Source organism: Ochlerotatus camptorhynchus, unplaced genomic scaffold, assembly GCF_037179485.1.
Source record: "Ochlerotatus camptorhynchus isolate MF236.1 unplaced genomic scaffold, CSIRO-AGI_Acam_v1.1 ptg000418l, whole genome shotgun sequence".
In the NCBI taxonomy this organism is placed as follows: domain Eukaryota; kingdom Metazoa; phylum Arthropoda; class Insecta; order Diptera; family Culicidae; genus Ochlerotatus; species Ochlerotatus camptorhynchus.
Window position 1 is genome coordinate 515,721 of NW_027040904.1, and position 26,855 is coordinate 542,575.

The following is a 26,855-nucleotide window of genomic DNA, read 5'->3' on the forward strand; positions in this document are numbered from 1 at the left end:
TCGCCACCTTCACCTTCTTAAACATCGACAACCCGGCTCGTTTCTTGGCCGGCTGCACAGTAGTATGGGAGACATTGAGCTTGCCAACGACGTCCCGGAAGGAGAGGTTAGGATTCCGCTTATATTTCACCGCCACCTTTTTCGTCATCGCTGCCACGTCCGGATGACGATTGCCACCGCTTCCAGGCTTCCTGGTGGTCGACAGACGCTCCCCGAACACTTTTAAAATGTTTGTCACGTTCGATTTGGCCACATCCAGCAATTTTGCCAACTTGTCGTGTGAGAACGTCAGATTCTCTTGTTGCGCGAGCAAAATTTTGACACGCTGCTCCTTTTGCTTGGACGTAATTTTGAAAACTGGAGAGCAAACGGTGAATCATCATAGCAACCATTGTATATACACTCGACTTCCAAATGCAGCATTTCAGGTGTTTTTATGCATTTTTAACAGAAATACACCAACTTGAAGTTGACCAATTTTTGCGCGTTTCAGACTTTATAAGTTTCTTTCGATTGTCCGAAAAAGCTTCTGGCTTCCACCGGATGAAGCTTCATACTTTCTTCAGAAGTTTCTTCCAAACTACCGTCTTCTCCTGCAATGCTAGTTTTGATGTTCTAATGTGACCTTTTGCGGTGTTAAGGTCTTCTTTGCGTTTTAGGTATTTTGAAGACCAGTTTTGTTGTTTTAAGGTGATTCTACTGAAAACATGAATTTAATTTTTTTAAATATCTCGTAGTGACCAGGAAAAATGGGAAAACCTGGAATTTTAAACTATAATTGCATGATAGTTATTTGTTTTGCGGGCATCATTCAAATGATCATTGTAGCTACTCAGGAAATTTAGACATATTTTATATATTCAGTCCCATGACAACCATTGCTCCTTAGAGTCTTGCAAGAATAGACTTCAATCGGTTCAGATTAGAAGCGATCAAATTGGCGAACATCTTCTGATCTCACTGTGACACACAACTCAAATTCACCAACATTCAATCATCGACTAACTTCCATCAGTTCTTCCTAATTCTACCCAACACTCAGAGTAGTGCAGTTGGCAGGCGAATTTGCAAGCTTATGCGAAACAATCGAAAGATCGCAAAACGACGAGAAAAAGGCATAAACCGAACGAACCGATAAATATGTACTGATAAGTCGTTCGGTTGGTGTTGTCCAGCTCCATCTCATCCCTTCTGCGCTCGGGTCCAGATGACCCCCACTAACCATTGAACGAGAGCCAGCCGGGCCGAGCATCCGTTTGATTTGCCTCTCGTTCGATTTTTTTTTTCGCTTGTTCACTTTCCAGCCCGCTTTGATAGTACAATTGATTATTTTAATAAGAGTATCCCATTATTATATTTTATTTATTTTTATTGGTATCGACAATCGAAACAGCGTGTGCAACACACAACTGCTGCATTCAGTGCCGCTGTGCGCCGCTGGTGTTGGTGTCTTATCGGAAATCCAGCACCAATATGTATGTGTAGTACGACAACGACGACGACGACGACGATGGTACGAATCCGAAATCCCCCATCTCCAGCATGGTGGGGGCGCGCACATGTCCGTACAACGGGGAGAGCAATGGACAAGGATCCATGGACCATCACAACACCAGACTCTACTCTGTCGTTGTTGTTGTTGTTGTTGTTGTTGTTGTGGAAGAGAGCATGTGGTCTGCGACTGGCTTCCTCGTCTGATCCACCCCCATCGACCTCACCATCAAAGTAACGGCCACGGCCTAATAATGTTGCCATACATCCAACCCAGGCAGGCAGACACTGTTGAACGCGCGCGATCTACCAAAACTGATACGGCTCGCGGGGGCCAAACGCGCGCGATTGCTCGGAAACGATTAAAAAGGTTGCACACACAAATATATAAAGTGGACATTGCACATATGCTTCGTTTCCTCCGATTGTACAGCGGAGGAGGAAATGCAGGTACTCAGTCGGGGTGGGACCTTCTTCCTGTAAATATACATACGAGAATTGCACTTCGACCTCGTGGCATTTCGAGGAATTGAGATTTCGGAGAAATTGTTGCTGAATTCCTCAGAGTCACAATCAATCCAAGTTCTGGTAAAAAACAAACATCTCCCGGAATGCAGAAGAAGATATCTTATCTCCGGAGAAAGAATGGAGACATTTTTGACATATCTACCTCTTCGCCATGCAGCACCATAAAGGTGGAAATTTATGAGTTCGTGTGACCTTTGGCAAAATTAAGTTGCACAGCGGTTCGGTCTTATCTAATGTCGCTGTTGACCAAAACCTCACCTTAGGCAAAAGTTTTCACCTGGAGGATATGGGAACAGAATAGCTGTCGCGGTGTGGACTGCATAGCGGGGTCCTCAGGGTAAGACCAACTGGTTTGCCGATGCACAGCACGAGAGCAGGAAATTCCTTATCAGTGTTCTTCCCCAAATTTCGCGGAAGTTGATGGGAAGAAAATTTTCATATTTTTCCACCACTGTTAGATGGAGAAGTTAAGCACTCTTCTTAGTTGCTTGCACTCTTTTTCGGTGATCAGATGAGAATGGAAAGTTACTAAGACGAGTAGAATTTTACCAACATGGTCATTGGTAACGGTGCATTTAGTGGATCATGAAAATCACCCAAGGGAGTATGTATAATGACGTAGCATTTGAGGGGGGGGGGCGTTTTAGAAGTTGTGACCGGCCATGTATTAGGTATAGGTAAATACGCTACGAGCGAGGGAGGGGGCTACGTCATTTATGGATGGTCCCTGAAGAATTCATACGCAAAGAAATAAGAATAAAGAATGGGTAACAACAAGCAGAGCTAAATTGGTTTTAGTATCGGTAAAATTTAATCAGGTAGGGGAATTTACGTATTCTCGGCAACCTAAGCAGCGACCATCTTTCTATAGCCTTTTTCTCTACGGAACGCACACATATGCAGTATTGGTTTGTTTACAATCTTTTGCTGCCAGCTACTCTAACAATTTCAGTTGAAATAATTGTCAAAAACTGTTTTGAAACGCTTTTACAAAGCTCCAATATTCTCTAGTGAGAGCGACTATTGTGGGCAACCTCTTTTTATTCGGCAGCCTTTCTATTTGAGCTGCGTGTTAAACAGCTGTGCTTTCATCGGCAACTCGAAATCAGTAGCGTTTTGTGGTGGGTGTGTTTCATTTCAAGAAAGCCCTGCTAGATTGCTTTTTCTCAGTAGTAAAAATATAATCAAATTGAAGCTGAAAGCCTTAAGAATAGTTTGAATGCATTCAGCGAAGTGTTTTCTTAAGAAAATCCAGTGAAATTAGCGTTTCAATTTGGGGGAAAAATGACATTATAAAAGCTTGTAATGTACTAAAACTATAAACTTCTACTCAGGATAGTGCAATCTCATGTTTGGTGCAGTTAGCATAAGAAAATGGAAAACATTCTGATATTGTTTATTTTACTGATACTGATAGCAGGACACTTTTAGTTTTAATTTAGTTGATTTATTTTTAGCACAGGAACTGTTTTAGTGATAGTCACCTAAACATTAACTATTTTCAACTGAAAGTCACTCATTTATGGCCGAAAAAAGAACTTCAGGAAGAAATTCGGTCATTTCTCGAGACCGATTATAGGACCCTTTATGTAAAACCATCAAAACAATACCCACATTCGTTCCTAAGTGCGTAGTTTTTGATGGAATCTTCCGAAATTATCCAAATCATTCCAGACCGTTTGTGAAGATTTCATTTTCCAAAGCTCTTTAAACCGCTCTGAACTTTTACGGCCAATCATGTTCCACAAAATGTATTGTACTCATCTGGAGATTATTGGCCGGCTTTTAAGCTATTTGAGTAGTTGCGGGTAATTTGGCCGAATGCCGTTTGACCGAAATCCATTTGGTGAAGTGCCATTTGGCCGAACGTCATTTAGCCGAATACTGATTAGCCTTCCTAATGCATTCGGAAAAATTTACACAGTGTTTCCAGGCCAAAAAGTGCCCCAATGCATCAGGAAGGTGCATGTCGAAAGAAAAAAAAAAACTGGAATTATACGTGATTAACAAAGGAAAAATATAAAAATGAATAATGAAATGAATTCTTATTTATCAACATTTGGGTTCAAAAAATCCCATATTTCATGGCAAGTGCATCAGCTTTGCCATTAAAATAGATCTGTTTAACTACCAATGAATGCTCATGTTTAATCCCATAAAGCTTGAAATCTATCTATGACCGACCGGACACTACCATATACGGTGATTGAGTAAGCACCGTTCATTGAGACCGGATGGAATTCGATTATGAAATCTGTGTTAGGGAAAGCGCTTTTTGCAGGCAATCGGTGATAATTTTGATCAATATGTTGCCGAAAGACGTAATCCTACGTCATAAATTATTCAAAGTCAGCTCTCCCGTTCTTGATTTAAATTTTGGAAATTTTCATGAAAGAAGTGGTCGAAGTATCCTGGATTTTCAGTTAAGGAAAATATTGAGTTAGTGAGAGATTGAGTTCTTAGAGAGAGTTGACTACCATTTATCCTAACAGACAGTTTTAAATGTGCATCATGGCTCTGGGGAGATGGTTGGAATCCCCGCCCCTTCACTGTGCCTCTCATCTTTTATGTTGAAGATGGATTTAGTCACGTGTTAAAATAGTTATTTCTAAGTGAGTAGAATCTCAACATTTCTTCAAAAAAGACGTTCATATTTCAATTTAGGAACCTAGTATTGATCAAAACTGGATGAGTGTCGGAAACACTTTGAGCCCTTTGGAAGTTTTCTGAACAGTTCTAAAGCTCACAAATTATCTCTAAAGCAAGCTTAACCTTCCAAATGCATTAGGGAAAAAAAATGACCTCATGCACTAGGAAGGTTTAGATCGCCGAGATCTCCTGAGCCCACTTGATTAATTCCTGATCACATCAAGAGTTCTATTCTCTGAACTTCACAAAATTTTACTGAACTTCGGAATAATTTAGTGAAATCTAGAGAAATTTCCAAAGTTCAATTCTGAGAAATTCAGTGAAATTCAAAGAAGTGCAGTTAGTTTTATCGTATTCTAGGTGTGTGTGTGTGTGTGTGTGTGTCATCCTCTATCCCTCACCCAGCCGGGGGCGTTGGACAAGTAGAACTGCGAATAATTTGATCAAATCTCATGCTCCGTAATGGTGCCCTTTATGTTGTGAAGACTAGTACTTCAAAAAGGGTAACTTTTGAGGCAAGACAGTGTGTCCTCAACAAGTTAAGGGAACAGGATGCACTAGATGTCCACAACAGGTACAGAAAAACATCACGTAGACGCCCTTATTCACACTAACTACTCAGGGGGTAGAAGGTCAAGAAGAGCCACCGCCGCCAACTAAAGCTTGAACCGGGTACCTGGGACTCCCACGATATACCCGCGGCAATGGTCAGCAGACGATGCCCTGTGCGTATTTAGTATGTAATATGTTTTATTTGGATACACAAAATGTTTGAAGCCATGCGTCATCTAAACCATAATTTGCATCACCACAAAAAACACTTGTCAACAGTCTTCAACTGGAACGTACTCACCAAATCATTCTCTAGTCATCCCTAAACAATCCCTCCTCCAGCGCCTCCAACCACACAACAACCAAATAAAGGGTGATACGGTCAAAATTTGGTCAAGGGAAAACGCGTGTAAATCGGTGAAATCGTTTATTTAAAAAATCAAATTAAATTTCTTTTTCAAGTTCAATTAGTATAAAATTCAGGAAAAATATTCAGTTAGGCTTCCGCTTTTTCAAATCCGAATTGCCGGGCCTTACGCTTGACCCCTGCCATCAGATTTTGTACAGCCACCTTGTCCACCTTCTTCGCCGCAGAAAGCCAGTTTGCCTTGAACTGCTGCTCGCCCTTAGCAGTTTTTTTGGTCTTCTTTAGGTTCCGCTTGACAATAGCCCAGAATTTCTCAATTGGGCGGAGCTCTGGCGTGTTGGGAGGGTTCTTGTCCTTGGGAACCACCTGCACGTTGTTGGCGGCGTACCACTCCATGGCCTTTTTACCGTAATGGCAAGATGCCAAATCCGGCCAAAACAGTACGGAACAACCGTGTTTCTTCAGGAAAAGCAGCAGACGTTTATTCAAACACTCTTTCACGTAAATTTCTTGGTTGACAGTCCCGGAAGCTATGAAAATGCTGCTTTTCAAGCCACAGGTACAGATGGCTTGCCAAACCAGATATTTCTTTGCGAACTTTGACAGTTTCATGTGCTTGAAAACATCTGCTACCTTTCCCCTTCCTTTTGCCGTATAAAACTCCTGTCCCGGAAGCTGCTTGTAGTCGGCTTTGACGTAGGTTTCGTCGTCCATTACCACGCAGTCAAACTTCGTCAGCATCGTCGTGTACAGCCTCCGGGATCGCGATTTGGCCGTAGTATTTTGTTTATCATCGCGATTTGGAGTCACTACCTTCTTGTAAGTCGATAGTCCGGCTCGTTTTTTGGCTCGATGCACGGTTGTAGACGATACACCCAGCTTATTTGCGGCATCTCGGAGAGAGAGGTTAGGGTTTCGCTTGAAACTACCGGCAACTCTCTTTGTCGTCTCAGCGGCTTCCGGTTTTCGATTTCCCCCCGATCCAGACTTCCTGGCTGTTGACAAACGTTCCCCAAACACTTTAATTACATTTGTAACGGTTGATTTGGCAACTTTTAGCGATTTTGCCAACTTTGCGTGCGAGTAGCTCGGATTTTCGCGATGCGCGAGCAAAATTTTGAAACGCTGCTCTTCTTGCTTGGACGGCATTTTGACAACTGAAGAGTGAATTCCAAAATCAAAATAAGAGCAACATTCTACACACACACACCTTCAAAATGAGGGGTGTTCAGGTTTTTTAAATGCAAAATTGAAAGAAATACGTCAAGTTGATATTGACCAAATTTTGACCGTATCACCCTTTATCACTTTTCTTCGCTTTTCTTTTTCAAGTCACTCCGTGCACAAAAGCAATACACAGTGCAAAACCCTGACAATAGATCAGCGCCGTTCTCATCACCGCGTAAAAAATCAAACCACGCAGATAGCGCCAAATCTTCTGATGCTTGCAATTTTGCAAACATGATGAATCATGTTTTCTTTCTCGATTCGATTTCTAAAACTTCTCGTAAAGCGAGAAAACCACCACTCACACACGTATAACCGTCCGGGAGGCAGAGTGCCAGCGCTAATCCGGCAAATGCAGCCGAAAACTATGAAATCAAATGCACGCACAAAAAGAGAACTTGAGTTTTATCGTATTTTAGGGAACCTCAAAAGATTTTAGGAATATTTCAGATGTTTTAAGGGGAATTAAAAAAAGACTCTTCAAGGGAAATTTGAAGAAGCTCAAGGGAGCTTCAGAGTAGTACAGATGATAACCTCAGATAAGTTCTTCAAAGGAATTTAGATAACTTTTAAAGAAAACCTTGGAGAAGCTTTGGAATGCTTTAACAAAATCAAGACTCCCTGAAAAAAGGTTCTAAGTTTTTTAGAGATGTTCAGAGAACTTCGTAAAAACGTAGGAAATCTCATTCAAGCTTTGAAGCGTCATCAGTCTTTGCTTTTCACTTGGCTTAATTAAAAAGTAATATCAAGAAGTGGTTCTCAATTTGCTCTCAGCTACCGAAGCAGCAGAAGCAGTTGTTTTCAGTCGATCACACTTTCGAATGTGTAAATGTGTAATCTCATATAGACAAAAGTTTATATCGTTTTTTTGACAGCAAAACAGTTGTAGTTCCAGAATACTGTCTAGTTATCTGCGCCATTTTGCGTCGGAAATAGTTATTTGAAGTGGAAATACCCCCAAGAAAATCCCATTGTATTAGAATAACTTTTTTATTTCAATACATAACGAATAACAATGTTACGCAAAAACATGTTTTTATTAGCAAAATATTGTTCACAAATTGTAGGAAATCTTGGAAAAAAGTTGTATTAAAAGCTATGATTTTAAGGGCCCTTTCACAATCAACGGTATATATCTGGTATATATCTCGTAAAATATAAGAGCTAGAAATTTGGTGTCTGCAGCAAAGTTGCTTGAAATATAATTTGCTACAACTTTATCGAAGACACAAACTGTACCTGTAAAATCAATGGTTGAGATGCTATTCACAAAGCGCAAAAAGAAACACTGTGAATGGGCGAGATAGAAAATTTGGTTAAATCACCGGACACGAATCCCGTTGACATGGACACTATGTACCAGATAGCGGAGGAGAAGGCGAGCTTCGTCAGGTTCAAATCTGAAACAAGTATGAATTATGCCATGATGCAGGACACCGACCAATTAATTTTCCATTATGCTAATGGGAAGGCAGTAGAGGTACAGATATCGCATGCGAGGGCAACGTTCAACACGTACAAGTGTACAATTTACCACCTGAGGTGCCAAATAATGATCTAACGGTGGTGCTGGGTATATACGTGAAAGCAAAGTGTGTCATCCGGGAGGAATCCCCTGTGGAGTTAAGCTTAGACATGTGCACAGGTGTTGCGAGGTGTATACATTCTCAATTGGAAAAGGAAGGCACTTAATTTTATTTATAAGGGATTTTGATTTTTTCGAATTTGCCCTCATGCAGAATAGGTACAGAATTTTTAAAACCTTCTGATTTTTCATTGATTTTTATTTTGTGATTTTCTAAACAAGTTGCAATAAATTTTGTAGCAAATTGAGATCACACGACCAAAATAGAGGCGAAAAACGAAATAGATTAAAAACAGAATTTAGTGTATATTTTATGCCGGGAATAAGAACAAATGCTTCCTTTGTAAGACGGAGGGATACCGGGTGATTTCCTGCCCCAAGCGGAAGACCTGGAAGGAACCAGAAAAGCAACACCACGACGAGGAAAATCAGCAGTACATACGCTGATGCAGTGGCTGATGGTGCGTCTTTAGACAACAACGAGGTAGAGGTACTTGAGGAAAATGTAGTCAAAATGCAAAAATGCAACAACCCAATGGCCGAGGAGAGTATCGATGAAAAATCGAGTTAACTTATAAACTTGTAATATTTCAACAAGTTTTTTGACCGTCTATGCCTTATGGTGTGCCAATATGGCCTAGTTGTTGCACACTATTAGGAAAAAGGCATTTAAATAGATTCAGAACAAAGGTCAGAAGATGATTTCGAAGTTTCCTCTCTGGTACAGTTCTATCGAGGTACATAGAATTTGAAATGTTGAGACTTTAAAACAAAAAGTCGTTGCAATCCTCATGTTGAATTGCCAAAGCAGCAATAATTTACACACACTTAGATATATCACAATTAAGGGTGGTAAGTTACTGTAGTAACTGGAACACCTAGAATTTTAAAAATAAAATAAAAATAAACTAGTGAAAACGAAGTAGAGAAACAGCAGCAAAACCCCGGTTCAAGTACTCGAATGAGCAGGTCTATAAGGAGGTTCTTGAATTATACAAGATACAACAAAGTAGAGAGGAGGAGGAATAGAAGATGATCAACCATGAAGCAGAACTCATAATAATATGACAAGAACAACATGTGAAAAGGGCATACAAGTTTTTTGCAAACAAACCTTCTTATACCCTTTTCTCATCACCCATAGAAAACCAACGCAAACCGTCAACATCACCGGGTAGGGAAAACTTTCCCCTTCCCGATGATGTTGTTGGTTTGCGTGAGCGACCCTCGATTGGCGAGAAAAGGGCCTACAAAGGTTTGTTTACAGAAAGCTTGTATGCCCTTTTGCCATGAATATTTTTTTTTTATTAATTGTTACTCGGCTCCGTTGAGTTTTATTCACGACTTTGAAACTATTGAATAATGAATCGAAGAAAACGTGGATCATAACACAAATTTGCAACGAAAAATTGCAGCAACTTGATTGTGTAACAAGGGATATTTTTCATCTTAAGTAAGTCACTTTTAATCACCTCTTGGTTTACCGGAAGTTACTTTTCAGTAACTTTTCCGTAAATTTCGACCTACGCTAAAAGCAATATTTCCGGGGACGGTTCTGGCGCAGTGACTGGTTAGCATTCATGTTTCTCAAGCTGAAGGTCATGAGTTCAAATCTCACCACCGGACAAGTTACGATTGGTCTAAATTGTGTTGATCTGACTGTAATGACTTAACAAAAAAAATCACTATTTCCGAGAATATCATGTTTTTTTATTGCTTTTACAATGTTTCACACGCCGAGTGGCCGGTTTTACTGTGAATATTGCACAGAGCAAATTACATAAAACATTTTACCAACATTACAGTGTTTTTATACATAAGAGTTAACATGAATAATTATTGAAAACAATCATCCATTATTCCATCAAATGTTTAGGTCGGAGTTGGAGTCGGTAGACATATTTTTGAGGAGTCGGAGAAGGAACAGTTTTCAACTACTCCACAACGCTGTTTCAAACTAATTAAGATTATTTCAATAAATACATTTTACAACGTAAACCTTGGCTGAAAATAGTTTAAACAGTCAACAACAGTCAAAAGATGAACAAATAGAGTTCTGTTTGTAAACAAACAAAATGAAAAAATAACACTTCTTTATGTTTTCTTAAATCCTCTGAATACGTATCTTAAGAGAAGTATAGAAATGCAAGATGGTGATTTTATCTTGATCCAATACATCGTGATTGTGTACGAAAACATTGTCTAAAAATTTAGCAAACATTAATTAGATAAAACCTTTCGACAACTACATACAACATTTTGTAAATGGGAGATGAACCAGTTTGCGGATGATAAAAAAAATGTAAATTCTGTGATTGAATATCTTCCGTTTCCCGGTTTGGTGTAAATAATAAGAAAACCGAATAACATCAACGGCAGATGGTAACCCTATCCCCACTACGGATGCCACCCGGTCGCTATTTAGACGTAAATACCAAGAGACACGCACACGGGATGGAAATGCGTTGTAGGTCGCGGATTTGTGATAAGCAATGTTCGTTGTGTTGTAATTGTTACATATCTAGTCATAGAAACGACGGTCACAACGACGACAACGGCTCACAGTCGACCGCGGATAGGATGATGCATCCATTCCTGGGATGGATAGCGAAAGGATGCGTTTTCCAGACAGAGAGTGAGCTATTCATCGATTTAGGCTCTCGTTCGATGTGGTGCTTGAACGCGCACGGACAGTACAGCGCACAATGAGGAAGATCATTGTTTAATGGGCTTATTAATTATGGCATTCGATGTCCGGTCGGTTGGGTGAAACTCATTGTCAAACACTGCCGACACTGGTGGTTGTAGTTTCAATTATCTCCGGTTAGTTATTTTTTTTTTGTTTGGAAAATTAGCGTCTGTTAAAATTCATCCCTCTCGCCCTCTCTCCCTATCGACGAGAAATTTTAGTAGTAGCGGCTGGTACGACATAACCGCTGTTTGAGAAATTTATAGCTTTCCTCATCCTTCGACGACTAAATCCTGCCAGTCGACATTTATACCAGTGATTTTGGTTCTCCTCCGGGACTGAATGGCTTGAAAAAAAAAATGTGGGTGATTCATTACCCTACACGGTGACGACGACCACGACGATGGGGGAAACCCATTTCGTTGAGAACGCGCATTGCAGGAATTCCGAAAGGATTTTCTTTGCTGCATCGCTTTCGATCATTTTCCTTCCAACCCAACCGCTTTCCTGCACTGACTGGCAACGAACGGTATCGTCTTGCTCAGTGCCGCGACCGTGTAGTGTAGCTTTTCATTCCGCGCCGAAAGGTTTCGAATAGAGAAGCATCAGCCAACAAAAAAAAAACTAACTGTTACAAGAGAAAGAACCCGAGAAAATGTATAAATTTTGTTATCAAAAATAGATTTGCATATATTTTATTGGCAGCTTCGGAAGAGAGGCGAGAAAAGCTCTTTGGCACTAAATTATCGAATTATCGAAGGGAGATCCGTTGAATAATGATTCCGGGGAGGAAAACTATTGCCTGGTTGTTCGCAAGTTTTCATCGTCGGTCGTTGTCGGGAGAAACATAAGTTTGGGGTTTTTAAAACTTAATTATCATCAATTACAGAGCGATTGGCAAATGGCTCTAAGGATGTGTGTCGTGAGCCATGATAGTTAGTTTCAAATTATGTGAAAAATTTCAGCAACATGCTAACGTTGCTAATACTTAAAACTGTTTTTTAGGAAACAGAACACGCAAAAACCATCTCAGCGCGTATTGTTTCCAAAAAAAAAACAGACGATATAAATTTACATATAAAAATATTTATATAAATACAGTTCGTAATGAAGTGAATTGTGCATATGAAAACAAGCTCTTCAAATAATTGAAATTCAAAAACTGAAAACAACAATTGATTTAACATACAGGCCTTTCATGCAATGCATCTTCTAACCCATTTAATTATTTACATTTACAGAATTTTAATGACTGTTGATCTTAACCTCAGTTACGCTTTAATTTAGGGCTTAATTGGCTGAGTGTGTGCATGAAGTTTCATCAATTTTGGTAGACGCTCGTTCTGTATATTGTTTCATAGAGACCGAACTTAGTAAAACTTAATGAAATTGTTCAAACTGCAACGGTGTAGGGTAGACTGATGCAAAATTTGACATTATCGCTCCACAGTGCTCAAACGGCTCAAAAGCGGGTTCTGATTAGCATTCCAAAATTTGAACTCATTTGGTAAGAAATTGACTTGGCACAAAACATTACTCTAAGGAAGCCTTAGCGTGAAACTTTAAAGGCACAAATGTCAGCTTCCACAAAACATACCAATTTGAAATTGCTACTCCTTGTTTGCTGTGCTACTACAAACAGAGAGAGTAGCAATTTCAAATGTGTATGTTTTGTGGAAGCTGACATTTGTGCCTTTGAATTTTTACGCTAAGGCTTCCTTAGAGTATCACCTTAAACGGAAATTACAATGGGAAAACCAAACTTTTTGTTCACTGTCTTCTAGTCTTTTCCATATTGCAGTGTAAGAAAACTCTATAGGTATTCTTATGGGAAATTTTCTCAGCTACAACCAGCGTTGCCAGTATTCCAGATTTATCTGGATTTTCCAGATTTTTAGTCGTCTTGCCAGATACACAGACAGACCACGTATATTTCTATATTTTTTTAAATATGTTCCAGATTTTCCCAGATTTTTTAAACATGTTGCTTTTTAAAAATATCACTGCAATTTATTTACCATCTAATCAAAAACTAAAAAGCCAAACTTGTTACTTTAATTATTAAAGTTCATCAACGTTGGACATTATTGGAATTTTAAGTTAATTCTGAAAATAGTTCACAGTGAAGTGTAGGGTGAATTCCTTGTGAAATAAAACGAGACTATCAAGCTAATTCTGAGTAGAGTTCCATGCATCTTTGTGGGCTTCGTGGTCGTGTGATTTCATCCGTCGTTCAGGCGTTTTGTGAGTGCCACAAAGTGAGGGTTCGATTCCCGCTCCAGCCGGTGCAAAATTTGACTACCTGAAAATGCCCTTACTGGTCTACTGGGGTGATGTGTTGTCCGTTGTCTACTGTTAAATATTCAGTCTGTGTAACCTCTGGTTGAAGACGGTGTCAATTGTCTTGTCAACTCTGATGACAATTGCATGGAGTCTTTGTGAATAAAGGAAATATCCAGAAGAGACATTATAGAAAATTCTTTTGGTGAAACTTAAGGAGTATGCTGAAACGAATCGTGAGAATAATTTCAATGGAATTCTGTTCAATGTTTCTATGGAGATTCATTTAAATAAATTCATAAAAAATAAAATCATTTAAATGCAATTTATGGGAAACTTTCAAAACCATTTTGGCAAAGAACTTGAGTAATTAGGAAATACTGAAGAGGACTTCAAAACAATTCTAACCTTACCTACAAAGCAGTTCAAAGGGAATGATCGGATGAGTCTGAGAAGAGCGTGACGGTCATTCTGAATAGTGTACCAAGGAAATTATGAAGAATATTTTAAGAATTTATAATAGATTATAAGAGGTAATGCTAGGAACTCTTAGAATGTTACTGGAAAAGTTTGAATATTATCAAGATTATTTTAGGGTAATATAGAAAACAAGTATGATGGAATTTTAGAATGATTCAAATGGAATTAAAAAAAAAAGGGCGAACATATCCTGTGGAGAGTTCCAAGTACCCGTAGTTTATGTAAACAGTGTGTGAGTACCTCGATGTTAGACTTTGATTCCCAGCCAGGTGAATTCTGCTTCAAAACAAAATTGCCTACTGGTCTACTGGGTGTTGTGTATTGTATGATGTCAAGAATTGAATTGTTAATCTGATCATCCTCAGGGTAATATTAGAGTTATTTAGAACTAATAAAATCTTTAAATTCTTATACTGCATCAAATAGTAAAGACTACATCGATAATTAGTTTTAAAAAAATCCATCACATCAAATTGGCTTGATTCTTTGCTGCTCATTCCTTTTAAAAAAAGTTATAGTTTAAAAAAACAATTTTCAGTATTCACTCGGCTGTCGACAAAAGCAGGCCACTCTCGATGTGTGCTACGCGATCGTCTGTTTTCTCGGCAGCAACCATTGTGTGGTCCTTCTCATTGTTCTTCATCAGCAGTTCTTTCGGTCGATGCGTCGTCGACTTTGGAAAGCAACCGTTTCGTGATGAGTGTGTGAGTGCTGACCACGTTTTGCGTCCATTGCTGTAATGGACGCGCTCTGACCCTCGTTGGCGTACAACAATTTGCCATACAATGAAACAACTGGAAGCGGCTCCAGTTCTGATGGAGGAGGCTTTTTGGATAGCGGAAGATAAAGTGTTTATTGTGTTGTACCTTTTGACTATAGTTTTAAGATCTATTGTATAGTGACCAAGAATCCTCGGCTCTGTAAAGTTAATTCGGTTGAGCCTTATCAAATAAATTAATAAACAAAAAAAAAATGATATGATCCATCATCAATTTCATTCGAGCAGTTGAAAATGGCGTTTGCTTCCAGTTGAACTTTTATGAAATAAGTAATGTTTCAAATTATCTTCCTCATCACCATACCGAAAAAAAATGTCATCATGTACACCATTAACAAAGAATTTTGTAATTGCCAAAAACTTTGTTAGAAAGTCATTTCAAAATCAGCCTTAGTTTAATTTCGTCAAAACGGATTAAATTTAATATGCTCAGATCATGGCGATTAACTGTCTATTAATGTCAACTGAGCATCAGCATGAGCATTGACGACCATACATTTCAGTAATTGCTACTCCGTGAATGACCAGATTTAGAGAAATTTGCACAAAGAACCATATGAGTAGGGAATGGGATTGGCAATCCATTCTAAGAGTGCAAATTCCGGTGAATCCTTATTTTTGAGGTCAATAACGGTGCCGGCCACGTCCTTACTGTCATCGGAGAGGGAAGGATTGTTATTTCGACACCCGTTGTTACTAGCATCTCCACGGTTATCACGGGAAGGACGTTTTTGTTAGTGGGAAGGGCGAATTAGATCTGGATTCACACCAGGCCAGAAGATGACGCGACCTTATCAACTAAGTAATGTAAAGCAGGGCTGGTACTGAGTCACTTTTTAGTAACTTGGTCGCTTTTTTCAAGCCAGTCACTAAAAAGTCTCTTTTTTAAGGTCAAGTCGCTAAAGTCACTTTTTCTTGTAATCAGTCAATATTTTTAACTTTTTTAGCGTGAATTTATTTCAAGATTGATCATGACGTTTGTGACGTTTAATCGTCTTTCTCTATCTACAGGGTGCCTACCCATTTTTCTAAATAAAATTTCCTGATTTCCAGGTTTTTCCAGAACTTTAACGGATAAATTCCAGGCTTATAATAAGAAAACTATTTTTAAAATGCGTTCCAAATATGCTTTTTCTGAAAGATCCAAAACAACAGTAATTAATGCAAACGTTTTTAAGACATGGCAATCAGTTTTAAAGAAACAACTTTATAATTAAATCCATTGAATGTTGAAGTTTAGCACTTACTTAATTTCTCACTTTAATTAAGTTAAAATAAAACGTACCGAATTTGAGTAAGTCCAAGATCTAAAAATATCCAATGTCTTGTAGTTTCGTATTCCATGTACAAGTTCAAGATATTGAAAATTTTCAAAGTGCCTGAATTAGGGAAAACATTAAATGATGTATTTCAAGTTCGTAATTAACTTTATGAAAGATTAGAGATCTTCATTGCAGCCCCATTAACTTCACAACAATTGTAGGAACTTTGAAGAAGTTCTGAGGAATGAAAGGAAATTTCAGTAAAGCTTCATAAACAAACTACGGTAACATAAGGGAAATTAAGGGGAGCTTACTGGAAGCTTTAAGATCCTCAAATCGGATCTTTAAACATCAGAAATTTTCAGGAACTTTTATGAAGCTCCCAGAATTTCAGAGCACATCACAGGTGTTAAGCGAACTTGAGAAGTATAGAAACCTTGAGGGGTATTGAGCATTTTTTTTTAGAAGTTCCAAGTACCTCAGAAAAGCTAGATCTAGAGATCTTTGGGGAATTTCAGATCTTAAGTGCAGTTCCCAAGAATTTAGTTCAGACTTTTTGAGGCAGTTTAAATATATATAATCGTAAGTTTAGAAAAATTGAGAACCCTTAAGATGTTCCAAGAATTTCAGGGAAGTACAGAGACCATCAAAGAATGTATGAAAACTTCAGAAATATTTCAGGAACTTTACAGAAGTCCAAAGAATTTCAGGGAAATTTATCTTATTTATCTTCAATAGAATTAAGAGCTTTAGGGAAGCTTCGAGGACATCAAGACAGATCAGAGAATCAAAGGGCAGTTCAAACAATTTTAAGAAAATTGTAGAAACCTTAAAGAAGTTCCGGAAACTTCAGCAAAGCTCCGATAGAACTTCTGGAACGTGATAAAAATTATATGAACATCCGGAAAACGTGAGAGTTTTTGAAGGGTTTTATATCATGGAGATTCCAAGAAATTTAAAAAATGCGAAAATTTATCTAAGTTGATTAGAGAATATCAACGAAGCTCCATTAATTTTAAAAAAATGTGAGAACTTTTGAAACTTTTAGATAGTTTAATGATATTCAATGAAGTTTCGATTACCTCGAGGACAATTCGATAGCTTCAGAATAATCCCATTAACTTAAGCAAAATTGCAGAAACTTATTAGTAATTTTGAATATATATATATTATATCAGAATATTTGCCGGTTTATTAAACAAATTTAGAGAACTTCAGGTAAGCATAGATAAGTTCGAGGAAAATAAATTAGCGTTTTGAATGTTTAGAATACGTCAGGAAAATTGTCGAAACTTCAAGGCAAATCCATTAATTTCAGTCAAGTGGCGGGTTCTTAAAATATACTGTCTAGAAAACTTTAAAGAAATTCAATAATCGTTTAGGTAGTTTTAATAACACCAGGAAAGTCTAGACTATTGAAGAAGTTTTAATTTAATGGAAGTTTCATGAACTTGAGAAAATACATGAGAACTTCAGTGAAAATCAATTCTAATTCCATGAAAATTGCAAGAGCACAAAAGTTCCAGAAATTAAGAAAAACTTCGAAAACTTCACAGGACAGTGGTCTTCAAAAACATTTCGAAAACTTCATAGAAATCTATGGAGCTTAACATATGATCAATGCGTGGAGTGAACTAATGAAAAAAAAAACGCTCGCGTAACTTTAGAAAAGGGCCTTTCAACTTTTATAAACAACTTGTTAGGCCATTTTCACCGAATAACACTCACGCAAACAAAGAGTACTATCGGGAAGGGGAGTTTTCAGGGTTTTTGGAGCAGATTTTATCTAATACTACAGAGCTCTGGCGGACGCACCTAGTCACGAAAGAATTAGTAAATGCGTCATTCCCATCGAGTTGCTAAATCTATCCGATCCAGGTTGAAACTGAATAATAAACGAATTCGCTATCAGTATCTTCTCTTCAAATAAATTCTACGAATAGAGTAATCTTCAATTTTGGCAACAAATTAAGAACGACATGAGTTTATTTAAGTGTTCATCTACCAGTTAATTACAGGAACACAACTAAGTGAAGACCACCTCACAGGTGACAAGCTAATTTGTCCGAAGCCTAGAGGCTCATTACATTCATCGTCCCTAATTTCTTACCGTTCAACCGGGTGGAATCTATTAAACGCTGCATGCGAAATTGTCTCTCGCACCCGGTCGACCATGGAGTGAGACTACTGGGAGCCCAATCAGGCTCCGTCCCGCAGGGAGGCAAAGGTATGTACACCACCGGTACGGAGCGACGGTAATTAATGCAAATGAGTCCGTGAAAGGAACGACCCCCTGATTCCTGGGGTGATGTTGTTCACAGGAACACAGATTGCGTCCATCTGATTTTGCCGCACGTATCCTTCCCACAGTCGGTTCGTTCCGTTCCTGCAAACAACCGAGCGCACCGGGCAGGTATATTTGGGATACTTTCTGTCATCATCCGGTGGCATCTGGATAGTCGTGCCCATCAGATAATGTTCTGCAGCTGCAGCAGCTGTTGTAGAGCTATATGTACATGCACTCTGAATCTGGAAAGCTGTGTAGAGCATCAAGGAAGACATCAACGCGATACGGTTTTACTGGTACCACTCTCTCCGATCTCTCCGAGTATGGAGCAGTTCAATCGCTTTGATGGGAGGAAGCGATGGATGGGAAAACCGAGGGGGACATGTCCAACATGGCCCAAGCTCGTCGTCGTCGTCGTCGTCGTCGTAGTCGTGACAGTCGGTGGTCCAAATCTGGACGTTGTGTGTATGATTTGATCGTATCAGTACATTGAGGGTGGTATTCACCACCGAGAGGTATTATGTTTCAAAAATATTGAGATGACATTAGGTGCGACGACGACCTTATCACATGGTTCCGTTGAACGCGGGAGAAAGGGTCGTCGTGACGTGCGATTGGACACTACCGATGTAGACCGGGGAAAACACGCGGACAAGCGAAACAGAGAGACAAACACAAAATTAAGGCAAATAAAAGTTCGAATGGAGCCCATAAATTAGTTTCACACTCATTAAGGTAGCTGCTGCCGTGACTGAGTCAGTTTGGCCGGCAGAGGGTGGACGATTTTATGATCGCAGTTCGATCTTGAATGCAGCCGTTTATGAACCTTGTTTACTCATTCTCAATGTGAAATAGGTGAATTGATTTCCTTCCACCAAGAACGTCCAACAACAAAACGCTTGTTCAGTGTGCATCGACGGACGGTTGCAGCAACAGCAGCAGCATCAGCATCGGTTCAGGGACTCTGTTATCGTGCGCTCAAGATCGATTCTCGTTATAAATTTAAATGAGATCACTATCGGAGGTGCAATCTTTGGAGCCTCTTGAACCACTGGCTGAAGCCCAATGCGAACCAGCAAGCGAGCATTCAGGGAGGTAGGTTTCGTCGAGATCGTCGGATGCTGATGTCTGCTCGCTCGCTCGCTCGCTCGTTTTTAGAGTTTCGAGAGCGCGATTTCTGTGGAAATCGGTGACGAGATCTCGACTTGCCGTATCACCATCGTCGATTGGAGTTGAGTTTGAGCTGAGAAGACTCCAAATGGATTAGACCTCCGGCAGATTGATTGGTCACAAATGGGTCCGGGCGTGCGAGCGTTGAAATGGGTGGTGGCTCGAGTGACAAATTTCGACACGGAACGCGTTGCGGGCAGTTTTATGGGTGTCAGTTGGATATATGTAATGTGTTTGTGTTCGGATGTCGTTCATCGGAAGAGGTGCGTTAAAATGATTATTCAACGCACAATTCTTGCAGCAATCAATCTTGCTAGAGTAATTGTGAGCATTTTGTTCGTTTGGGATCTAGTATTTGACCGTGTTTGTATAAGTTACATCACATGGATGGAATTTGCCTGTAAGCGCAGCCATTTTCACTCACATTCAAACCCCCCCTCCAATTCATTATCGATGCTAATATATCGCTCAAAATGTACTGAAACTTTCAATCAAGCCTTAGTGCAATACTTGAGCATTAAAACAATAGCCTAGCTGAGATGCCTTTCACTATTCCAATCATTAATCAAATTAACAGTTACCTCTATAATTAAACTCCACATTGTTTGATACCTGCTGCAAATGCAAATTTTCAATATTTTCACAAGAAAACGTCACAGCGAAACACAAAAACGTCAACTCTGCAACGCGACTTGCTTTGTTCGCTAAAACCTTCAATACTAATTTTTCTTCGGCTTGGGTCCATAATTAAATTTGGTCACCACAGAAAAACATGCATAGTCAATTGCCAATATTTCAAAACCAAAACAATCGTTCTGATTGGTCCCATTCCCAAGTAAAATCCCATCACCATAACTTACATTCCTGTCCAACCGTAACGGAATGTCACCGTTCACAGGTCAGTTTGTACCCGTAGAGAGTAGATTATGTTGTTCTTTATGCGTCCAATCATAAGCATAAATTCTTGCACTCTGTGTTTTACACGCCAGCATACCGCAGCATGACAAAACAGCCACTTGAGATACTACATGAGGCAAAGGGAAAGGGGCGAGGGGGACTCCTGCCTCATAAGGTCCGTGTTGGCCAACATGCTATAGCAACAGCAGCACACATTTCGTGACAAAGAATCCGTTCGAATCAATCTTTGGAGAACACCATTTCCCTAGAAACTGATTGGATTCTTTACTCCTCTCCATCTCTTGACTCTTGAGCACCACGTGGTTATAGGTTACATTGCATCCTCGTAGTCATCGTCGTCGTCGTCGTGCAATGGGAAGAGAAGAAACCGGGTGAAATGGTCAATTTTTAATCAACCAAGAATCGTTTGCACGGCACGCTTTGCGCTCTCTCTCAGTCCGTGTAGTTCGACGAACAACAGGAACGAATGATGACTGCATAGAACGAAAAATCGGCGTGATTTGTTGCTTAAATTGATGAAGACCATGTCCGTTTTTTTTTTTGCTGCTCCCCAGCACACCAGCAAGATTGAGAATGTTTCCAGGAGAATGCACTCCTCTGTGATGAATGATTCAATTTGCATTCACTACTCTGAATAACAAGGACTAAGGAGTTCTTTGTTGAGCAATCGCTTTCTCCTCCTTCTCTCGCGTGTCATTAATGAAAATCCATACGAACTTCATAAATCATATTATTTCGGCATTCATTACTAATGCGTCTCCCGTTTTTTTTCGCTTCCGTTTTCCGCAGGAGACGATGAGGAAGCTGCTGATGAGCAGCAGTCGTTACCTCAGGAGCAACAAGGAAATTCCTCATCAAGCAGCAGCAGCAGCAGCAGTAACGGTAGCGAAGTAGGCGGCGAAACAGAAATGATCAATTCACGGCCTCCTTCGAATCAGAACGACACGGAAGAAGATCCCCCGCTAGATTCGAACCCTCCCGAAGAGGCAGCATCCTCGCCAGCCCCTTCAACGACTACCCGTAGCAGTAGAACGCCCTCAGTAGCATCACCTCCACCTCCTCCGCCGGCGACTACCATGAGCGAAGCAGAGTCCGACCGAGGAGTCTCATCTCCGGAGAAGGTGGAAATCAAGGTCGAACCTGACTTCATAGTTGACGAGAACCAGCGATCTCCGGAGGAGAACAAGAACGAAGAGAGTAAATCTCCGGAGCTGAGTGCTGCTCAGCTTCCAATGCTTAGACTGAATGCCGCTTTGGCCGCTGATCCGGCGACCAATCCGGACGCTAAAGATCTTAAGAACATCACAGCCGCAAACGATAGTCAGTTCGAAAAGAACAATGAGTCGGATTACCAAGCGGCTGGCCTGCCCGCACAGGCCATCCTTAGAAAACCAAACAAACCGGAAAACATCACCATTCCTATCTCCGTCGATCTACCGCCACGGATACCGATGTACATGTGCGGTCCATGCGGTATTCGTTTCTCGTCGGCTTCCACCCTGGAGGCTCACCAAACCTACTACTGTTCCCATCGGAAGGACGCCGATGAGAACAATATAGGCGTGAAAACTGCCAACTCAAATGATCCCAATAGTTCCGAGCCCCCAACTAAGGCGGCCAAAACCGGCAAACAGTACGCCTGCACCCAGTGTTCGTACAGTGCGGACAAGAAGGTCTCTCTAAACCGTCATATGCGTATGCATCAGTCATCACCAGCTCCGAGCTCAAACGCCTCGAACGGAGACGACAGTACAGCTAGTCAACAACTGCAGCTGCAGTTTCAAGCACAAGCAGCCGCTGCAGCTGCTGCAGCAGCCGTCGTGCTTCAGCAACAACAACAGCAGCAGCAACAACAACAACAACAGCAACCGCCACCTCAGGTGGATCGGTACTGTTCCGATTGTGATATTCGGTTCTCCAGTACCAAGACCTACCGGGCACACAAGCAGCATTACTGCAGTTCCCGGCATAGAGATGGGTAAGCTCCACAATACCCCCCTTAGACGGACACACAGTATTAATCTTCTCCGTCTTACAGCCAATCGAACAACAGCACTCCCAAACCGCAGCAGAAATCGGGCTCGCAGAGTCCGCCGGACGTGCCCAAAACACCGCCGGTAGCCCCGCAGCAACCATTTTTGGCACTACCAACCAACCCGATCATAGTGATTCCCTACTCGTTGATACGGGGCGCCAGTGTAATCCCCGGACTACTGTACGTTCACTCCACTGCCGCTTCACAATTCATCACATTCTAACCCACCTATTACCGATTCCACAGATCGTCCCTCGCACCGGGAATCTCCAATCCAGAATCGGCTTGCTTCATCTTCCAGAATGGTACACTTCAGCCGATCGCTGTTTCACTGGCATCGGCCACGGCTGCGGCAGCCGCTGCAGCAGCCGCCGCTGTAAACGTACAGCAACCGCAGCAACAGCCGCAACATCAGCAGCCGGCCTTGGGAAACTCCGGTGGTTCTGGGTCGCAATCACGGGTCCAAACACCGAACGTTGGCAGTGATAATAGCTCGAACAGTAACAGCACCGGCGAAGTGCTTAAGGCAGTCAACAAACGAGACAACGTCAAGTAAGTATCCGTGCTACCATAAGCTGGCGTAGAATTACGATTAACATTTGTGCTCCATCCACAGAGAATCTTCAACTCCGCTGGACCTATCAGTGCGCCGCTTATCAACGGGAGCTAACCTCCGCGAACGTTCGTTATCACTCTCCTCAGCCATATCAGTCGAACAGTTGCGGATGGATTTCGACAGTCTGATGGAAGGCAAAGAGAATCTCTCGGTCAGTGGTGACTCCATCACCCCGGAGCAGATCGTCTGCGCTCCCTCGCTCCCGGGAAGTCCTCCGCTAACTCCGTCACCAAAACGGCGATCCAACAGCCCTCGGGGAGGTGGTGGCTGTGGCAGTGGAGCTGGTTCACGAAGTGATCGGGAAGGTTCTGTATCGATATCGCCACTTACGCTACAGCAACAGCAGCAACTGCTGATGCGACCTCTTCTCCCGGCAGACATTGCTTTGCGCCTCTCGGCAGCTGACCCTACGCTTAATCTCAACCTCAACATTCTCCCGAACTCTCAACTGCTCACCAAACAGGGCGTCGAGCTAGCCCTACGGCTTTCATCGACCGTCAATAGCAACTGCGTAGATCATACTTCCAAGAAACACTCGCAACCGCAGATGTCACCTCTGTTGAACAGCATCTCTCCGACCAACAACGTCCAGGTTCCGGTCCTTTCGAACGCTCCTCAGATCTTCGTCAAGCAGGGTGACTCCAAATGCAAGGAGTGCAACATTGTCTTCTGCAAGTACGAGAACTATCTTGCCCACAAGAAGCACTACTGCTCCGCCAGAAATCTGGACCAGGACGGAGAAAACGCAAAAACTAGTCCTCCGATTTCACCGCATGCGGCCAGTCCTTCCACTCCGACGGGTGGCGCTTCGGTGATAGGCGGAGCATCGCGGGCAACCAGCGGCGGTCAGCCGGTGTCCTATCAACAGCTGATATGCGCCGCCTGCGGCATCAAATTCACATCCTTGGACAACCTAAGCGCCCATCAGATGTACTACTGTCCCAAACGGGGGGATGTGCAAATGCCGGTAGGTTTACGATTCGCTTTTCCTCCCTACGATTTCTTTTTGAAATTCGGAATTCCATTTACAGACAAACGTTGCACCCCAGAAGGAAAGGTGTTCCAAGTGCAAGAGTATGCACGAACCGGGACAACCTTGCACCGTGGCCGGCCAGGGAGCGTACAAATGTCCCATCTGCGAGGCGATTAGTCCAAATTCGACTGAAGCACGACGTCACATGGATACCCACGGCGGGGTAAAGGCATTCCGGTGCACAATCTGCCGCTACAAGGGCAACACGCTGCGGTAAGTTTAGCTGTTGATTTTCGTAACGGGTGCTAAATTATGTTTGTTTACAGCGGTATGCGAACCCACATTCGGATGCATTTCGATAAGAAAACGAATGATTTCAACGAGGAGAACTACATCACGTGCATTCTGGAGGAGGATGGCATTGAGATACCACCGGCAGCGGCTGTTGCATCAGCGGCAGCTGCCGCCGCAGCGGCCGCAGCGGCACAGCTGATGAACCAAGCTGCAGCAGCAGCGGCACAAGCCGCCAGTCAACAACAGGCATCGGCGCGGCACATTGAAAACAATAGCGGCAGTCCGTCCGGGCAGGTCCATTTTTGCGAACTATGTCCGTACTATTCCACTTATAAGCTGAATGTGGTATGTAAACGCAGGTCTGGACCTGAGAGACATTTTAGGGTTAATTGGGACTCTTCTTCCAGGCGAAACATATCAAACTGATCCACAGTCGGGAGCGACCGCCGAGCAATTCGCCCTTGATCGGCGAAGGAGGTGAATCTTTGATATTCAATGGTGATAGTGGCAACTCGACGCCACGCCCACCGATCAGCAGCACTCCGGGCCCCACCGGCAATAGGTGAGTTCGTTAAATTTTCTCTGGTTTGCAAATCGAACGTAACCTCAATTTCCCTCTCCGGAAAACAGCATAATCAAAACCGAACCGGAAGACGATCGCCCCGAGGAAACGGACGTCGAGGTGGACGTGGTGCTCGAAGAACCGGAGGTGATTATCAAAACCGAAGCTCCGGAACCCTCGCTGCAGCCATCCGTGCAGCTTATGGGTTCACCACCTCCGCCGCCACTGGTCCCCAGTCAGGCGCATCATCTGAAAGTGAAATCTCTTCACGCCTCCGGACCTGGTGCGCTGAAAACTTCCCCGAATCATCAACCACCGCACACCAAGACACCTTCGCCGCCCGGGTTTATTGGGGAAATCAACCACAGCGGTCCCAACTATTGCGACGCGTGCGATATTACCTTCAACTACGTCAATACGTTCATTGCTCATAAAAAGTTCTACTGCAAAAACAGCCTACCGGAAGGCGGCGCAGGAGCGGGAGTGACTGCAGGTGCACCCGCGAGCATCCGGGCGGCTACAGCCGGCTCGCCGAACAACGTGGTAGCCGTTTCCAGGGCAACGGAAACGTCAGTTTAAAACGACACGTTGCCTCCGGGCTGGAAGGACTCGTTTCTAATGCAACAGGTAAGCGATGTGTTTTACGGGAATAGAGGCAATTGTATACGGAGAAACTTTTACGTGGAATGGAATGAATTTACCAATTTATGCATAAAGTATACGGTTTTATCTGAAAAACAAAAATAATCATACAAACGTGGGACCCCTCCCATAGTTTCACTTACACAAAGCAGAAAGTGGACGTTTCTGTGTTGATGATTGTAGTGCTAGCAACTGCTCGTAGATTTAGTAACGGAATCTTAGCATTCTTACCGATAAGTCCAACAACTAAGCTTAACACGTATCTATTAACTGGATGTAATGTTAATGAAAGCTCATACGCTGTGTAAGGATAAAAGGAACATCAAACAACATGTAATTATATCGCTGTTTTCTAGCGGAGGAGGAAGCAATCTGACATTTTGACCCTCTTCCACCGGATTTAAGGTTAAGTTTTTTTCTTTTTTTTTTCATTTCAGTTCAAAAACTTTAGTTTTAAGCATAGGACACGTTTTTTACCAAAGTTATAGCGAGTTGTTTGTTTTTATTCAATTTTAGTTTTAAACTTCTCTCCAACCAATACGTATAACTTCCAATTTGAATCAAGACTTAAGCGATGTTTGCATTTAGTAGGAACTAGCGTTTAATGCTAACTAAACTGAATAAGTGGAATGTAAATCTGTGTAAAGTGCGTAGCCGAAGCGGAAATTTAGTAAAACATAAGCTCGAATTTAACCCTACTACCAAGTAATCAACTACACTGTAACACGAATAACAGAAAATAGCACACAGCGCAAAACATGCAGTCTTTTACCAATAGTAAACAAGCAGATTTCCTTTCTTTCCTAGCTTAAACAATCAGATTTAAATTAAAAGACCTATAATAGAGAATGTAAATCAAAGGCCATATATTAACCTGCATGGACATTACCACGATTACCACGAAATACCACTTACATTGAAAATCGATCGAGTGTTTTGATTCCCACATATGTAACTGCAACAAAAACCAGGAATGTAAAAATTGACGTCAAACCAAAATTGTCTTCGGCGTTTGTTATCGTAACCAATATCACGAATCACGAGGGATATAAAAAGAAAGAAGTAAAGTAAAGGCATAAAAGAAAACATTGAATCAAATGACAATAAATTATTATTTATCAAGTAACCAGAAAATCAAACGGATGAAAAACAAAAAGGGAAAGCCGTGTGTTGTAGATCGAAACACTGACTAATGACTAAATGGAAAACAGTAGATGGATGCAAGAACAGAAGAAGCAGGAAAAAAAACATTGAAAACCAATCAAATATGATTCAATTATAAATTAACAAATACTGAGGAAAAAAATTGGATGGTAGCATATTTCCGTGGCGGTAGTGTCGTATCACATCCAAAGGTCTGAGAGATTGATGCTAAATTAACGAAATAACGAAATTAAAAACATATAAGGAGATACATTTTTATATGTTTTAGACCACCCCCTCCCGCGTACACAACCGTCCATTTTTTTT

At 41.4% G+C, this 26,855-nt stretch overlaps 1 protein-coding gene across 1 annotated transcript in view; it reads left to right on the top strand.

Moving 5' to 3' along the window:
- ush (Zinc finger protein ush) overlaps nt 1-25,807 on the top strand; it is a 284,797-nt gene extending 258,990 nt beyond the window's left edge. Inside the window, exons 2-9 of the mRNA XM_065233835.1 lie at nt 21,053-22,241; nt 22,302-22,478; nt 22,545-22,850; nt 22,915-23,881; nt 23,946-24,160; nt 24,214-24,526; nt 24,589-24,743; nt 24,812-25,807. Of these exons, the coding sequence (XP_065089907.1) occupies nt 21,053-22,241; nt 22,302-22,478; nt 22,545-22,850; nt 22,915-23,881; nt 23,946-24,160; nt 24,214-24,526; nt 24,589-24,743; nt 24,812-25,322 (3,833 nt within the window). The 3' untranslated portion in view covers nt 25,323-25,807. The remainder of the gene's footprint in view (nt 1-21,052; nt 22,242-22,301; nt 22,479-22,544; nt 22,851-22,914; nt 23,882-23,945; nt 24,161-24,213; nt 24,527-24,588; nt 24,744-24,811) is intronic.
- The last annotated feature ends 1,048 nt before the right edge of the window (nt 25,808-26,855 follow it).